Source organism: Chenopodium quinoa, unplaced genomic scaffold, assembly GCF_001683475.1.
Source record: "Chenopodium quinoa cultivar QQ74 unplaced genomic scaffold, ASM168347v1, whole genome shotgun sequence".
NCBI lineage: Eukaryota > Viridiplantae > Streptophyta > Magnoliopsida > Caryophyllales > Amaranthaceae > Chenopodium > Chenopodium quinoa.
This window is the reverse complement of record NW_018742616.1, coordinates 1,754,378-1,772,595: the sequence shown is the minus strand read 5'-3', so window position 1 is coordinate 1,772,595 and position 18,218 is coordinate 1,754,378. Positions and strand designations below refer to the sequence as shown.

Sequence of the window (18,218 nt, the reverse complement as noted above, 5' to 3'; positions counted from 1 at the left end):
TTAACCTTTGATTTTTTATAAAAAAATTATTTTATAAACAATAAAATAAAATTAAAAAATATTTTATAAACAATAAAATAAAATTAAAAAAAAAAAAAAAAAACCTAGCCACCACCAACTTGTCGGAACCCTAACCCCACAGGCCAGCCGCCGCCCTAGACCTCTCCAGCCACTCCCTTTCCTTTCCCCGATTCGACCACCCTCCCCTTCCCCCTAACCGAAAATAAAGAATGAGACAAGCGCAGCTCCCGCTAACCGGGCGGCTGAAATTGTCGACGGGGACAGTGAGTGGGGCTGAAATCGAGACGGGGAAGGGGAGGGAGGTCGAAATCGCAACAGGGGAAGGGGAGAGTGCTGAAATCGGGACCGAAAAGGGGAAGGGGGTTGGAATCGGGACAGGAAAGGGGAGGAGGGGCCGGAATTTGAACGGGGGAAGGGGAGGGGGCTAAGATCGGGATGGGGAGAGGGATTTCGAGGGTGGTTGGTGGTTTCAGGGTGAGAGGGAGGGGAGTCGGCGGTTCAGAGGGAGGGGGGGTGGTTGGCGCTGCGCTCCGCCTGGGGCCAGGCAGGGGGGTGGGGCTGCGTGGCCGTGGAAGGTGGTTGGGATAGTGGGGGTAGTTTTTTAATTAATCACTTTTTTTATTTTTTTTCTTTCAAAAAAATATTTTTTTTCAATTACTTATGGTTAACCAAAAATTAAAAAAGTTAGCCAAAAATTTAAAAAATGGGCACTATGCTTAATTTTTCAAAACCATAGTGCCACTTAAGAGAGTTGGAAAAAAGTTCGTCTTCCACATAGAAAAACTGAATCCTTGAGGCCACCATGTAGAATTTCCTAAAATTTTATAATAATGTAATACGTCCACAATCTTAACTAATCAATAAAAAAAAATATAATTTGTCGGAAATACAATTTTTTCTTCCCCATTTCAACATAATAATGTTTGCTATAACCTATAAATAATTAATTAAATAAAAGTTATTATATTAATAAAAATTTAAATAAACTACTCATATATTACGTTAAAATCCCTGACAACTCAATAACCCTAAATAAAAAAATGGTTATTTATTATCACAAAGTAAAATAAAATCAAATAAATTTTCAAAAAACATTATGTCGAACAAAATATGTTAACAAATTAGGGACGAAGGGTATATCCATGTATGTGTGTATCATATGGATACTGATATAAAATTTTCTTTTTTTTTTATAAGGGGTATTATAAAACCTCATAGTCCATAAATTTATTTCATTTCATTTTATTTGTTAAGTCTTTTGCATCAATAATCTTGACGTCTTTGGCATGGGTATAAATTAAAATTCTAACTATTTATTGTTGCAATATAATTCACTATAAAATTTAGTAAAACCGTGCATGGCACGGTACTTAAGCTAGTTTATTGCTATGTGTTGAAAGCCAGAGACAAGACAGTATCAGTGTGACAAAGTATATATATTACAGAATAAACGAATATATCAATACTAAATGCGTAATAATTTAATAAACTAGGTTAGGTCCCGTGCCATGCACGGTAATTTTACTTCTCCATATTATTCTAAACTAGACGAAGGGCGTGCGATGCATGGTTTGTTTGTATTTTTTAAAATAAAATATTTTACTAAATAAATATTTATCTGATAAACTTTGTGATATTCGCTTAATACTACTTGAATTTTTTATTATATATTAATTTTGTTTCTCATATTTAGATAAAATTCCTAATATAAAAAGATAATATATTGTTTCACAAAGTTTCATATGTGATTGGTCACACCGTGTGCTCGGGATTACTTGGCCAGGGGTTACTCGGTTGGTCATAGAATTTGTTATATACACCTGGATGCACCGTACACTCAACTAACCTCAGGTTAGTTTTTACTCTTCATTTAATTATTAAATGAAAAACAATCATCAAAATGGAAACAAAATACTCAAGTGTGTACGATGATACATCCAGATGTATATAACAATCTCTCGGTTGATCAAGGATTACTCGATCGATCAGGGGTTACTGGACGAACAGGGGTTACCCGGTCGGTGATTTGGTGTGTCTTAGCCGGCCACACGATATGGTAAGCCACACAGAAAACGCGCTTATTTTATTTTTATAATTAATATAAAATTCCAAATCGAAAATAAATTGCAAGTTTATTTTCATTGGCTAAATATAATATTTTTTTATGTGACGCTTTTAAATATCTTGAAAAAACCCTCCTTTATGTAATTTTTGTAAAAATTTATCATAATGTTGGTTCCATTAATCAACCAAATAAATCATTTAATTTTATTCATGATAATTTTTTAAAAATAATAATAATCTTATGTGTCGCTCTGATTATTTTTTTATTTTTTTATTGTAATCCTACGTAGCACTTTAAAAAAAAACTAAACTTACGTGGCACAATCCTATTGTAGTGTTTTACAAAAATTAATAATAAGTGGGGATTTTTTTTATTATAATCCCACGTAGCACTTTAAAAAAACTAATCTTACGTGGCATAGTCGTATTGTAGCGTTTTAGAAATATTAATCCTACATGGTGGTCAAATAATTTTATAAAAATTAAAATCCTATATGGCGCTCTAAAATCTCGGGAAAAAACTTCCCTTTATATATATACTAGTTCATGCCTTGGGCATTGCCCCAAATACCCATTTTAAAGAGTGTACTTATTTGTAGACATATTTTGTGTTATTATTATAATTATAAGTATAATAATAACAATAATTAAAAATTGACATGAATATTATGACCTTTGCCCAGTCCGCCATAAATAAAACCACCTTTTGATAATCCCCCAATAAAACGACCTTTGCACACGATCTTCCAAAAATAGGGCGCAACCGATTGGTAACCTATTTAATGGGTTAATATGACATGTGTCCGTTTGTAATTGGTTAATTGCCCTTTTTTTTATAATTTTCTTATTTAAACAAAATAATAATAAAAAATTTATTTTTTTAAAAAAATCATCCCCACAGCCCCTACCCCGTGAAACGCCCCACCTTATCCCCACGAATCACCGACACCAACCACCGCCAATGGGAAATCAGACGAGCGAAATCCTCCACGCCGTCAGCCATCGTCGTTGGCAGATTCTCTCTCCTCCCTCCGCCACACTCTCCACTCACCCCCCCCCCCCACCTTCCGCGCAACTCACTTTCTTTCTCCTCACCACCACCACCTTCGACTTTGGAGGGGAATGTGGGTTGTTGAATTTGGGAGGGGAAGGCGATGAAACTCCAACTACTTCATGATTCTCGCAGCTCGAAACCCCTCGATTTAGCGTAGGCATACGTTGGGCGAGGATGTCTAGTGGTCTAGCAAGGGTTACCTCGGGATTGGGGTCGATTGGTTGCGCGGTTGCGCTGCGGGAATGAAAGGGAGGGGGTTGGGTTGTTGCGCTGCGGGAATGAAGGGGAGGGGGCTGGGTTGTTGTACTGCGGGAATGAAGGGGAAGGGGCTGGGTTGCGGCGCGGTGTTGTGAGGGGAAGGAGGCAGCTGACCAGGTTGCACCGTGGCATGGGAAGAAGGGGGTGTTGAACAGGTTGAGATCAGAGGAAGGGAGGGAGGGATTTATTTATTTTTTTTAATTAAGTTTTTTAAAATTTCATGTTAATTTTTAAAAGGAAATATGTTAAAATTAAAATAAAAAATCCTAATCAATCACAAAGTGACACGTGTCCAACCTTAACCTTTGAAACAGGTTACCGGTTTTTTATCCTATTTTTGGAAGATCATATGCAAAGGTTGTTTTATTAGGGTATTATTAAAAGGTGGTTTTATTTATGGCGGACCGGTCAAAGGTCATAATATTCATGTTAATTTTTTCTTATTATTATTAGTATTTATATTTTTTTAAATGTTATATATAAAAAGAGAGTAGAAATACTTCTATTATTCTTTTTTCTAGTTTGTTATCATTTTTTGTTTTTGTAAGTTGCACTATATTCACTTGGTCTACTACGACCAATAGTTGTGAATTATATATATATATATATATATATATATATATATATATATATATATATATATATATATATATATATATATATATATGTTGGAATATTTAGAGTGTTGATGGTTGCGCACTCGCGAACCATGAGTAGCGCCCGCGCTAGGTACGCGCAGCCGCGCTGAGGTCGCGCCTAAACCGCGGACCTCCCTGGAATTTGGATATTTGGAAGGGTGAAGTTGGCGCGGCCGCGCATCTGGTGGCGCGCCCGCGCCTGTGGTCGCGCCTAAACCGCGTACTACTCTGCCTTCCTTTGTGAATTTCCCAAGTTCAGAATAGGCACGCCCGCTCCTAGTTAGGAGCGCCCGCGCCTCTCTGTTTTTCGCGAAATTCTGACGGTTAAGTCTTTAATAAAAGGCTTGATTTCATATTCGAAGGTAGATAAAAAAAAAAAAAAAAATTCTCTAAAACTCTCAAAAAAAAAAAAAAAAAAATTCTCCACACTTATTCTCTCAAATTTCTTGCAAACTTTTGTGAGAATTCTCTTGCAAGTAATTCTATATTGTGAATTGATCATGTTTCATCGTTTCTTAGTGCAAAGAACGTTGGACTGTCTTTTGTATCTCAAAGAGGTATTTCCGGATTAAACCCAAGCACCGTTGTGGGGGAAATTAAACATTTTAGGAAAGTGTTTACACGCCTAAGACAGTGTATCAAGGATTGAGACTCAAGTGGTCATCGGTTTTTCTCATGTTCATGTTGGTTGTTAAGGCTTGGAGTAGAGGCAAGTATATTATCTTTCACAACTAGTGTTTTCTTTGTATTTTCTGTAATACTTCGATATTTTGGTGTTTGGTTGTAATACATTATATTGAATTGTATTTGGATTATTGTATAATTTGATATTAATTATACACAGTTAGGTTTTGTTCCCACAATTATTAAGTAATTCTTGTTCTTGAATTGCTGTAAAACTTAACAATATATATATATTTATATATATATATATCTTGGTCTATTAAGATATTGTTTATCAAAGTTTTATGTTGACATATGTGTTAAATTTCAAAGGGACGCTAAAATAATAGATGGGGTATAATTTTGTGAAAAAAAGAGTGCGTCAGTAAAAAAAAATGAAATAAATAAAAAGTTAAAAGTAATTTTTTTAACACGTAAAATCAACAGATTTTATATATTTTTATTATTGGCCTAATTGGACCATTTGTAATAATATATGTCTGGTAAATGGGATATGGAGGCTTTGTAATAATATATACAATTTTTGTTGTGTCCTAATTTTAGTAGTTTTTGACTTCTTTGATTTCATTAACAAAATCACAAACATACACAAATATTACAACTGAATTTGAAGAATACCTTATTAAAAAGCTTTGATGGTAAATTAATAGTAGACTAAAAAAAATTCAATGATACATAGCCATATTTATAATTAAAATTACACTGTTATTCGTATAGGAGTAAAATTCTATTGTTAATTGGAGATTCATATAAATTATAATATGTGGTGTGTTGCTATAAATAAAATTCTATTGTCAATAAAAAGATAAAAAAATTTCAAAAGAATTATAAATTATTTTATGTATACTTTTTTATCCTAAACAAATTTATCTAATCTAATCACAATAATATCTATTTGTCGCCTACGTGGCTTGACACTTGGCGAAAAACTGGATTGCCAAGTGTCGCTGTCTCATGGCCTAGCTGCGAGACCGACTTTATTTATTAGTGATATATGATATGATATGATATGATATTAGATTTAACACTATAATTGTAAACAAATAAAAATAAAATCTTTTATAAAAATACCGTGGACAAAGTATATCCATAAAATGTATATATAGTTTTTCTTCTTAGTTTAGGTATATAATGAAATGAAACATAAAATATAATGAAAGAGCAAATTAGACAAATGAGTGTTGTAAAATTTTTAATTCGGTATCGTTTTTTCTCCTTATTAACTAAATAATTAAGTATTTTGAAAGTGTATACTATGTATTAAGTGCAACGAGTAGGAATAAAAATTGTTGTTTACATTTAGATCATTAGATTGAAGGTTGTGTGTTAATCATTGACTGCTATGTATCTAGCCACAATTAATTGCATTGTATGTCTCTTGTGATCTTGATAGTTTATTACTATATATTTTTTTTTATATTTTGACCAAACATCTAATTTCACATGTCATTCATAATTACTGATATTGATTAATTATTAGTAAAATTTTGTCAATAATTATTGATAAAAAAATATCGGTATTTTCTTTACAAAAAAATTTTCTACGTCCTCATTTTAATTTATAACTTTTTGTGCTCCCTTTCTTCTTTAAAAGTAACACTTTTAAATCTTTAATATTTAAATTTGTAGTTACAATAAATTTATATTGTCACGTATATAGTATAAAATACTATACTATTATATTTAAATATATGAATTGTACTCCGTATGATATACAAAGTAAAAAGATATAGAATAATATTTAATACAATAAAAGATATGAAAAATAGGTGAATATCTTTTTTAGGAATTGAATCACAATTATATAAAAAAGTTAATACCTTTTTTAAGAAGCTAAGTGAATAAAAAAAAAAAAAATTGGAGGGAAATCAACAGCACCAAGAAATAACACGTGTCATTCTCGGTGTCTGTTCTAGTATTATGTTATGTTATTAATGGATAGCGATGTTCGTGATAACTTTCTTTAAAGGTCAATTTCATGAAAAAAAAGTTTTCTTTCTTCTCATTGTTCCTTAAAATTGATTCTTATAGGATCAAGTATATCATACCTTTAATACAAGTACACTTCTAGATATTTGTGGAAAAAAAATTATTACTCCGTGTTTAAGAAACTAACAAAATCTTTATTCTTTCTAATATATCTACGTCATTATATCTATAAATCTAGTGATAGAAGAAAATACAGAGTAATATATACAAGTATATTAAAATTGACTTTTATACTTTTCTTGTCTTTTTTTCTATTAACGCATAAAGTCATACGTATCTCACACGCTGATGTATATAATACTACGTAATTTCCTCATATAGGGTTATAATCCCGCTATAATATGAATAATAAAAATGATTATATCATTAACCAATTAAACTAATCTACTCATCGTAGTTTGACTTCCACACAACTTCCATTAATTAGCAACGAAGTAACTTATATGTGCGATACAAGGAATAACAAAACGAGGCAACTACTCTAGTACTCTTCCACACCTGAAATTCTATTTTTCTTTCAAAAATATCAAATCAATATTTAATTTTTCATCAATATAAAATTATTAAAACTTTTTTTTTTGAAGAATAAAAATAAATTATTAAATTAGGATTACAAAGACGTCTCTTTCGTGCCATCTTCGTTCTTCCCTCTTGTCTATATTAACTCCCTCACCTTCTTATTCTTCCTTTCTCTCTCTTCAATTCTCTTTCTCTCTCCTCTTTCTGCTGACCTTCCTTTCGTCGGAGATCCGCTATTTTCCGGTCAATTTTCGCCGGCGAATTCCGTTATTCCGGCGATTTTACGCGTTGTTTCCTTTCTTCTCGATCCTTCTTCAGTTTTACTGCTCAGTCATGAATCCCGAGTAGTAAGTTTTCTGTTTTAATTCTTCGATTTTATCCGACTTTTGAGGGGTTTTGGATTGTTTTGATTTGTGATTCTGTGAAAAGTGAGTTAATTATGTGATTTTGTTGATTGAGGGTTTGATTGTTTTTGTTTGTGATTGAATTTGTCGGTTGATCTGTGGTGTTTTCTGTTAGATTTGGATTTTGTTTATTTTTTTTTGTGAAAGATCGCATGTTTGAGTTGTTGGCAAAGGTGAATTTTGGTTGAGTTTTGAAATTGGAAGGTAGGAGTTTTGAATTTGGGAGAATTCAGTTCATAAAACATCTGTTCTGCGTAATTGTTGTTGGTAATAGCAATGAAATTCATGATATAAACGCTAAATCGTTGAAAACACTCTATTTCGAGGCGGAATTTGAAGTCTTTTGTGAATAGGATTTGGTTGGATTTTTAGAGATATTGGGAAAAGAAAAGCATTGTAGTTTGATATGTGGAAGCATTGAGGGCGTTTTGTAGTCGGCGTTGTTTGTCGGAGTTGGACTGAACATCCACCAGGCACCAGCTGCTAGCCAACTGTGAACGGGTGTCGAGTTTGAAGTCATCGAAGGACTCGGTGAAATTTTAAAGACTTGTGTAACTAAGGTGGAAAATTGCAATTCATTGGGTGAAAAAGTCAGTTATTGAATTTGATGTTCAATCATAGATAAAATTTATACTACAATTTATGTAGAAGCCACTCCCTTCGGCGGCCCTTTTACTTCTTGCTCCGTAATTTGTTTTGAAGTTCTGTAATGCTGCAAGCTTTTTAATTCTTGTGCTATCTTTGTGAAGTTTATGTTTTTCCTACCTTGAATGGTGATGCTTTCTATTGCAGTGATTACCTTTTCAAGCTTTTGCTTATTGGAGATTCAGGTGTTGGAAAATCATGTCTTCTCCTGAGATTTGCGGTAAGCTGCATAAGCTCATATTTTATGGTCATTTTTTGGGCTTATATGCCTTTTTTGTAGTAGTTGCTAATTGTTATTTTATAATATTTGGTGTTGGACTTAGAAAAGTAGAATGTGAACTGTGGTGTGAAATAAACAATATCATGAGTCATTTCTGGGCTTTTATTATTTGAAGACAGAGGCTTATGAATTTAGTTTGCCATTTGATTATCAATCTGCAAGAGAGTGCTTCTGGCTTACCCTCCTTTTCTTTCTGGCTTTTAGTAACCACGTCTTCACATTACTTGCTCAATTCTTTGCATTGTGCATATGCTATCTATAATGTTGAAACCTACCTCTCTTTTTTCCTGTCTGTTGGACCTTTAACTAAAGCATCTGCTGTCACTATCCCCAGTTATAGTTATTTGGCTATTATTGAAGTTCTTTGATGCTTAATTTTTTTGACAAATTATTCCCTAGTCTTGACTGTACGAGTTTTATATGGAAGGGTGTTACGCCATCCTGTGTAATTGTCAATGTGATTTTGCCTTTCTACCCATGTGACGTACACCTTGGTTTTGTTGTGAGGCTCTTGCAGCTGTCATAGTAAATATTTATTGCACAGCTCACTGCTTGCCTGTTCTTACATCCACAATCTATTATTGTTGCAGGATGACTCATATTTGGAAAGCTACATAAGCACTATTGGAGTTGATTTCGTGAGTGTTCTTTGACCCAGCTGTAGTAGTTGATTTGTTTTTTTTATCTTACCATCTCGGTCTTATATAGTTATATTTGTGATTGTAGAAAATCCGCACTGTGGAGCAAGATGGAAAGACCATTAAACTTCAGATTGTAAGTTTGTTTTTCTTCCGTCGGTCAGTAAAATCTTTGTTCTCTTCGAACAAAAAATGCATTTACTTATGGAGATAATTAAAGCCTCTGAGTGACTTTCTTGGCATGTACGTACTTGTCTTGCCATCCCCCAAAATAAAACATCTAATGTAATAATGCTTTCTCTGACATCCAGTGGGACACTGCTGGACAAGAGCGTTTTAGGACAATCACTAGCAGCTACTACCGTGGAGCACATGGAATCATTGTGAGTTTCATAGCTATGCTTTGGCTTAGGTGCCTCTTCTAATTTTTTTCATGATTTCAACTCCCCAGCTAATTTGCTAACTTGAGTTTTATGTATGGCATTGTAGGTGGTCTATGATGTAACCGATATGGAAAGTTTCAACAACGTGAAGCAGTGGCTAAACGAAATTGATCGTTATGCTAGTGACAATGTTAACAAACTTCTGGTTGGAAACAAGTGTGATCTTGCTGCCAATAGAGCTGTACCATATGAAACTGCCAAGGTTATTATGCTAACTCATGTTTTTTGCTAGGATTATTTTCACCGATCAGCTTTAAATGGGATGTTAACTCTTGATTTGCACCTTGCTGTCTTATACAGGCTTTTGCTGATGAAATTGGCATACCTTTTATGGAGACCAGTGCAAAGGATGCTACTAATGTAGAACAGGCTTTCATGGCTATGACTGGCTCAATCAAAAACAGGTATATACATTTTCCTGATCTTTCCATCTATGTTACTCCGATACCCTGCTGTACGTCGAGTGTCCGGTGTCGGATCTTCCGACACTTCTACATGACACGGCACCCAAATATATAGTGGCTTTATATGAAATTTTATAAAATCTGGAGTGTCGAAGGATCCGACACCATGTCGGACATGACACCCAAATCCTAGTCTGTGCAACATAGCTTTCCATTATTGTGGTTGCATGTATAGTCCTCCTCAGGAATGAGCCCTTGGTAAAAATTTACCATGTGACTAACTTATATGCAAAATCTTATGCTTTAAAAATGGGAATTTTCTTAATGGGTTTTTGGTAATTAGTTGCTCTTTACAAGTATTTTGCACATAGTATCAATTTTTGATGAATATATTACTGAATTTAGAAAACCTTATACAGGCAGGATAAATTACGTAATAATATGATTTTAGATGTTACCAACTTTTCTTCGAACATTACATTAATCAAGTATTACAACATGTTATGATGTTTACCATCCCTAGCCTATGTTCTTTAATGTTATACAGCACCTGGTAGTGCTTGTGTAGTATTAACTGATCCTTTGTGATCTATTGCGAATTTGTCCTTTTGTCATTGAGAATTATTCCGAAATAATGATAGTGCAATCTGATTAGGGTGTAGGATAGCCTACTAGTGGAATGTTACCTTTTGCTTTATTAATTAGTATTCTCAATATGATTAGTGGTATTTTAGAAGTATCTACTTTTTTTTATGCCTCTCCTTTTCTTTTCTTTTCGTGCTTTCTTTCTTTTTTAAACTTTTCCTTTTTAGAAAAAATGTTCAAAAGATGACTTAGTTTTTATCTACATTTTTATGACAGGATGGCCAGCCAACCCATGAACAATGCCAGGCCTCCAACAGTTCAGATCCGAGGTCAGCCAGTTGCACAGAAGAGTGGGTGCTGCTCTACTTAGGGAAATATTATATTTTGGTGCCACATTGTGGCATGTAAGAATCTGATTTTGCTGCAATATTATTTGAAATTCAACATTCATCGACGCGGTCTTATCTAGGTCCCGTGTTTTAAGTGGTTTGCAATTTGTTAACTTGAAGATTCTCATTCTTTTCTACAAGTAGATTTGTATAAAATGATGGATTTTACTGAAAATTTTAGCATGAATTTATTTGCCAATCATCATTTTTTTGCTTAATGTTTTTTACAGTTTCTATTCTACTAGATGTACACGAGTTGCCATTATATTCCTCGGTAACCTTCACTATTCCTTCGTTTGAGATGGTAATCTACCAGAAATACCCTTCCGCTGCATTATGAATGTTTGCTTTGCAGACATCTAAGAAATGAGCATACAAATGTATGATTGAAGGACCAAAAAGACTAAATCTATTTCAATAACAAAACTGAGCGAATGATCTTTTGTTTTCGTGCTGTATACCCCCTTCTAACAACTAAGACCCATAAAAGCAAACATCAAATACAAGAAAAAAAGAAAGAGGTAACAGAAAATAAATATACAAGTTGAAAAAACATAAAATTTTTCCTTAAAGTTGTATTTGGTACAGGACACTCACAGCTGGAAGTCCTACTCAAAAAAGACTTAAAATCAAAGGGCATACAAGTAAAAGCCCACAAAAAGACCAAAGATCATAGCTATGGCTTCACTTGCCACCTAAAGTGGGAAACTCCCCAGGATCTTCAATAGCTGGAGCAGGTGAATTATACACCCTGTTACCTCCACCACCATATCCACCACCTCTTGAGCCACGACCACGTCCCCTGCCGCGACCTCCGAATCTCTCCCCATCAGCAGGCTTCAGAAACTCGTTAATGCTGACAGACTGCACCATGACAACATAACCAAAGCTGCTATGTCAGCAACATGACCTCAAAACAGATGAAAGCAAAGGACAAAAAGAAAGAGAACAATAGTCTGGGTCAGCCAAAGACTTTTATTATGTTTCCCACTTGAGAATTATTGATTTTAGCAGTAATAATTTAACAAATTTGGGATCTTTTAGGTATCTAGTCATTGAAAAAGATGTTTCCTGGTTTGATCCCACATCAGGGAGTAAGCCACATTATTCTAATTCTAAAAATTCTATGATCCCACAGCAAAATAATCTGGGTCAGCCAAAGACATTTCCTAGTTTTTCCATGCGAGAATTATCAAGTTAACAGCATTATGCAGATAGTGGGATCTAAAAAGTCTCAGGTCAATGAAAAAGAAATTACCCGGTTTGACCCACAGATATGAGTATGCCAATTTCTCTAATTCTAAAATTTCTATTACTTCCCTAGTCAACTAAAACAAGATGATAGATTCTTTCCTAGTGGCCAGTGCTAAGTTTACATGCTACTAACATTAACGGTGTGTTTGGATTAAAGGAAACGGAGGGAAAAGAAGGGAAGGGAAATGGAGGGAGGAAGTATATTTCATTTGGATAGCAAGTTAGGGATGAAGGGAATTGGAGGGAAGAGAAATGGAGGGATTAAATTCTAAGAAAATGATCCCTCCAACAATGGAGAGATTTGGAAGGAAAACTCTCCATTCTTCCTTCCCCTTCCTTTCCCTTCCCTCCCCTTCACCTCTCTCCCCTTCTTTTCCTTCCCTTAACTTTACCCAAACAAGCTGTAAGTTTTTTTTCTCTACTTTTTCTTTCTCCTTAAACTCAATGTCGTCCACCTACATGAACTTGGCTCTAAGATGGAGTAATATGACTAATAAACTGGCTCATAACTGTCATAAGGCATATAAGAATGCCGAGCCACATGACAGGCAAGAATGTCTTTCCAAACCAGCAAGGCAATAGCATTCAATCCTTGGAGAAGCCTAAACATTATCCATGATTTGCTAACAAGTAATAACCAGTGAAGCAAATAAGCAAGGATGCACAAGGATGAGTCTTATGATGAAAGTGGAGAATACATGTAGAAATGTCCGACAAGCCCTACTTTCAAATAGAAACCGACAGCCATATCACAATTGCTTTATCTTTACATCCTACAAGCTACTCAATTGTCTCCCACCCAAACAGACATAAATGGAATATTATGTATAGAGTAAATACTGTAAAGAGCCTTGTAACCTCTTCGCATCCAAGAAAATACAGTGAAAGTGTAGCATGCATATCTCAATAACATTACCTTCTTCACTTTCTCCTTTTCAAGTGATTCCTTCTTCTTATCCTTGTCAGAACCCTAACAGGGAGAAAAAGAGAAGTTGTGAAAGGTGTAATACACATTAATAAAGATTAAAACAAATGCACTTATGTTGGTATCAGGAAATTTACCAATTTAATGAAAACTGATTCGTCCTCTTTCTTGTTTGAAAGCTGTTGCATGGACTGGAGATCTTTGTCAACCTCCACCTTCCGTTCCTCAGTCTTGAGTGCTACTAGAGCTTTCCTCTTCTCTTCCAGCAGCTTCTCATACTCTTCAAGAGTCATCTCCTATTAACAAAACATTATAAAAACACAAAGTATGTTCAACATTCAATCTGCAATAATGACTAGTTATAATAAGCCTCTTAGACCCCTGACTACCTTAGCTCACAGTATTGAACGATTTTCTGTGTAAAAAAACTCAGTATGTTAGATGAATCAGCTACCTATCAATCAACCTTACCAAATACATCAGTCTTTTCACAATATTCAAGTAATAAAGTGGACAGGTGGGTTTTGTTTCATAATTGTTGCCTTATTCTGATGCAACTTCTTCTCACTCCACACTCCACACTTATGTCCCACATGATAGGTGGGTCTTGCAAGATAAAGGAAGTGAGCACATTTAAACCAGGCAAAAGGCATTTCCTCAGCAGGGTATGTTCACATTCTACGAGCGAGTAATTGCTTTTGGTATCTTTTTTGTATCAAGATCTAAGCAAATGATTGATAAACTGCACAACATAGCTAGAGATAAAATGGTCTACGAATCATTCCTTTTTCATTCCTCTTAGTTAATTGAAAATTCTCTTCCTGGAATTGATTATATGAATATTTCACAGCATAAGCCAACACACTTGAGTTTTGCGTTGTAAGAATATTATTTAAAAAAATAAAAACTCAATGAGCTACTAATATGCAGTACCACGAAACCTAGGATAGACACCAGATATCATTTTTGTTTTTACTTTGTTGGCCTTTTCAGTAATCACTCTTACATTACCCTATTCTTTTCTTGTAAAGTCATATTGTATGGATATTACCTGACCATCGCACGACCCATTACCGGATCACTTGAACGGAAAAACCTCCGAGTAAGAAATTTATGACGCTCCTCTATGACGTATGGTGAGGAAACCATATTAGCTGGGGAGGGTGGTGATAAACCAAAGGCAAGATACAATGATTTTCAAAATCAACATCATAAGTACTTGAGGATTCTAAGCTCCAAAATATCCCATAAGATGACTTATCCTATTCTAACCCATTTATATCACAGAAACAGGATTTTTATAACTACGATATCTCACCTTACCTTTTAAAGCAAATTGAATAGGTAGATTGCATAATCGCACTAAAAACATGGACAATAAATGCAACTGATCTTCAAACAATATTCACTAATACTACTCCGTAAGCAAAGAATATATATGCTTTGCAGGTAAGGAAACACGCAGTTAGCTATATTTTTATAAAACTATTCAAGCTGAGTAGATGACGGTAAAAAAATTACCAAATCAAATTCTTATTAAAGATTTAATGAAAAATAAATTCAACCTCAACTTTGTGAAAAGAATATAGCGGCACTAAACTGACATATACCTTTTCTTCTGGTTCCTTTTCTTCAGTCTCCTCTGGCTGGCCCTCCTTGTTGCCTTCAGCAGCATCTTCAACAGCTGGAAGATTCTCAGTGTTCAAATTCTTCTCATTTTGTTCTCCAGCTTCCTCGGTACCACTGATAGTGAATAGCATATTTAGTAGCAAACATAGCAAGAAAAAAAAAAAAAAAAAAAAGAGCTCTAAAATCCAGGAACAATATTAAAGTAGTAACATAGGAGAAAACAATGCTGCAAGTGCACAGAAATCTCACGGAGCAACTTCTTCTGATTCAGCACCCCAGTTTCCACGGCCAAATCCCTCACGTTTGACCTCTTGGCTGGAAGGAATAGAAGGAACGTACGTCTGTCAGCAAGCAATCAACAGGAATAATGACAAACAGTTACACAGACAGAAAAGGAACACTTACCCACGTCCAGTCCCACTTCGACGTTCATAGGTTCTTCTTGGTCGGTCACCATCTCTCCCCTCCTCATTGTTGAAACCACCACGGCGACCACCACGGAAAGGGCCACGAGGTCCCCCAAAAGGTCGCCTTTCCCTTCCTTCTTCACCCCTGTCTCCTTGACCGATCACTCCAGTGTTGTTAAAAGCATTTTCATTGCTTGAGTAGTCTCTATTGTAACCACCACGTCCACCACGATCACCACCACCACGACCGCCTCCACGGCCTCCTCCACGTTGGGTCTCATTCTTTGCCTCCCGAACTACACCAAATACACAAGAGCCAACGTCAATGTATGGAATAAAAAGCAAAGCCCGATGAGGAATGGATGATAAATACCAAATAGACTCATTATAACCACAATAAACATTGGATTATAAATCCAAAACATCAAATTGGAGTTCAAAGTTGCTTATCACAGTTCAAACATTACCTCAACTAACTTCTTAGTTAAACATGAAGATCTTGAAACATAATTAGTTTCCAAACTCGATCAAGTACACACCTTTTAAAACACCAAATACTCAACACAAACAATTACAAACAAAAGAATAAAACTAAACATACAAACACCACAAGATAACACAAAACACAATCCAAACCAAACACAAATCCAGATATTATACACAATAACACTTCAATCTCCAAACTTACAACAACCAGTTCCTAAAATCATATCATATCAATCATCAAACACCAAAAACAACACAAAACAATCCAAGTAACAACAGCCCAGATGCTCAAACCTAAATTACAACCAACAAATTACCAAAACAATAAACCATTTAACAAAACATAGCCACAAAATCAATCAAAACCTCACCAGCTTGGGATGGGGGCAAAGGTTTGGAGGGCAATTTCGCAGCCTTTTGTTGCTGCGATTGAGCACCACCCTGAGCTGGGGTTTTCTTCGGCGCAGCAGCCGCCTTCTGCAGCTGAGCTGAAGCCTTTTCAATTAGCTGCGAAGGATCATCGTTATCGTTGTCACCCAACAAATCAAAAGGGTTCATAGTCGCCATTTTTTCAAGATTTGAATTGGGTTTTTAACAAAAATTAATAAAATGCTACAAACCCCAGAAAATCAAATCAAAATTAAGAACAAAAAAAGGGGAAATTAATTTGTTTTCGATACCATTTGGGAAATTATAATTTAGATTGGTGGGATGTTTTCAGGCAAAAATTGTCACATCCAAAGAGAGAAAAAAAGGGGATAGAGGAAGAAGAGGAGAGAGAGTGAAGAGATGAGTGACGAGGCTCTAAAACCCTAGCCGCAATGTGATTAAATTAAGAGAGAGAAAGGGAGAGAAGAGAGAGAAAGTAGAATCTCAACAATCTGAAATTTATCGTGTTCTATGGAGCTCGATTTTGCTGTCAATAATTTTGAGTGGTATATTTATGTTTATTTTCACTGTTTTTTTTTTTTTTTTTTTCTCATTTTTGACAAATTGTCATAAATTCGTGATTAATAAAAATCTTTTCATTCCTATAAATAGTTGTGCAAAAATAGAATATACTATGGGGGTTGATGTTCATACAAACAAAATGAACGATAAACCATAAAAGTGTATTAAATTACGGGGAATGGAACATCCTATATAGAAATTAATAAAGAAAAGAATTAAATTGTCCAAAGTAACATATAATCCATACTAAAATAAAGAAATGATATGATTATACCGTCTAACTTTGAATTTAAGGCTTTTTCACATTGTGGTTTATAATTTATTCATATATTCAAACTATGACATCATTAAATACGAATTATATAAGTCCATTTTTATGGTAGTTTAATTTATAAAGTATATCTACATTACACTTAATTTCATGCGTTAAAAGATCACAATAGATTGTGTTTTTAGGGAAAAAAAAAATCACAATAGATAATTCATTGTTTAAGTTGACAAAGTATTGTTAGCTTAACATTTTAACCTTATGGTTCTAAGACTTCTAACCTTAGATAAGCTTGATGCCCAACATATATATATGCATACACCTCTTTACAACTACACACGATCACCGTTGCTTTACTATGTAGCTCTCCTATTGTGCTCATCTTATGATGATAATCACGTCATTATCTTGACGTTCGCTATAAAAGAAGACTTAGAAAATCATTGTTAAAGCCACAAATGTAGAATAGGCAAGTCGTTATAATATGTTATGTAATCAATTCATACGATAAGGATCGAGTTCAAAATTGATAAATCTCCATTATCAATCAACGTTTCGAAAATTGAGATATTACAATCCCGTGTCGAAGACGATCTGGTCTTCTAATGTAATTTAGTGTCAGATTGGCAGTTCAGTGTTAGCTAGGCAAATCACCATTATAGCTAAAGAATGCTTTCTTTCTAGTTGGACTCGGCAGGTTAACAACCGAAAAAGAAAGAATTATGTTCTCTAAAAATAACCAGGTAGTGGAGGAGGAAGTACTAATGTAGGTTTGATATGTATGTGCAAATACATATCAAACATTAAAATATTGAAAAGTATTGTAAAGCACGTGGGGGTGGGAGAAAAGGAGGAGAGAGATGGGCATGTGGGACCAGTTTTAAATGTACCACTAAAAGCTTATATAATATCATTGACTATGTAGTGATTCTATTTCTACACGTAGTTAGTACCACTGAATGAATATACAGTACCATTGAATGAATATATAGTACCACTGAATGTTCAATGATACTATTTGATCATCTAGTGATACTATTAATCACCCAGTGGTACACTTAAATTCAGCACATGGGGGTGAGAGAAAGGAGGAGAGAGATGGGTAAATTTCATGCGAAATGTCTCTTATGCCCCTTAATATGTATGTCCAGGTACCTATCAAACCTCCTTTTGGAAGGCCTCGGTAGTGGAGAGCCCATTCTTTATGTGCATTGAATGTCTTCATGCTTTTCAATGGAAGGAGCATCAATGATGGTGTCGATGGAGTAACGCCAAAACGATAG

At 34.7% G+C, this 18,218-nt stretch overlaps 2 protein-coding genes across 2 annotated transcripts; one reads left to right on the top strand and one right to left on the bottom strand.

The window, feature by feature from the left end:
• Positions 1 to 7,364: 7,364 nt before the first annotated feature.
• On the top strand, positions 7,365 to 11,233 carry LOC110721546 (ras-related protein RABD2a). The gene is made up of 8 exons (XM_021900721.1): positions 7,365 to 7,574; positions 8,424 to 8,496; positions 9,147 to 9,194; positions 9,283 to 9,330; positions 9,506 to 9,577; positions 9,684 to 9,839; positions 9,938 to 10,041; positions 10,903 to 11,233. The coding sequence occupies exons 1-8, from the start codon at positions 7,561 to 7,563 to the stop codon at positions 10,994 to 10,996; spliced, it is 609 nt and encodes a 202-aa protein (XP_021756413.1). The 5' UTR covers positions 7,365 to 7,560; the 3' UTR covers positions 10,997 to 11,233.
• Positions 11,234 to 11,401: 168 nt separating this feature from the next.
• LOC110721545 (RGG repeats nuclear RNA binding protein A-like) lies at positions 11,402 to 16,620 on the bottom strand. Its single transcript, XM_021900720.1, has 7 exons — positions 16,088 to 16,620; positions 15,229 to 15,526; positions 15,073 to 15,138; positions 14,805 to 14,937; positions 13,332 to 13,490; positions 13,186 to 13,239; positions 11,402 to 11,879 (listed from the first exon to the last, which is right to left on the bottom strand). The coding sequence occupies exons 1-7, from the start codon at positions 16,281 to 16,283 to the stop codon at positions 11,700 to 11,702; spliced, it is 1,086 nt and encodes a 361-aa protein (XP_021756412.1). The 5' UTR covers positions 16,284 to 16,620; the 3' UTR covers positions 11,402 to 11,699.
• Between the last annotated feature and the right edge of the window lie 1,598 nt (positions 16,621 to 18,218).

What these genes read in the sequence shown, in the direction of transcription:
- LOC110721546 (XM_021900721.1), top strand. An exon ending in GTCTTCTCCTGAGATTTGCG is followed by an intron (nt 8,497 to 9,146) that starts GTAAGCTGCATA and finishes TTATTGTTGCAG; the next exon opens with GATGACTCATATTTGGAAAG. An exon ending in GCACTATTGGAGTTGATTTC is followed by an intron (nt 9,195 to 9,282) that starts GTGAGTGTTCTT and finishes TTGTGATTGTAG; the next exon opens with AAAATCCGCACTGTGGAGCA.
- LOC110721545 (XM_021900720.1), bottom strand. Translation starts at nt 16,283, where the DNA reads ATGGCGACTATGAACCCTTTTGATTTGTTGGGTGACAACGATAACGAT. An exon ending in AAAAGGAACCAGAAGAAAAG is followed by an intron (nt 13,491 to 14,804) that starts GTATATGTCAGT and finishes TTTTGTTAATAG; the next exon opens with GAGATGACTCTTGAAGAGTA. An exon ending in AAAAGGAGAAAGTGAAGAAG is followed by an intron (nt 11,880 to 13,185) that starts GTAATGTTATTG and finishes GTCATGGTGCAG; the next exon opens with TCTGTCAGCATTAACGAGTT.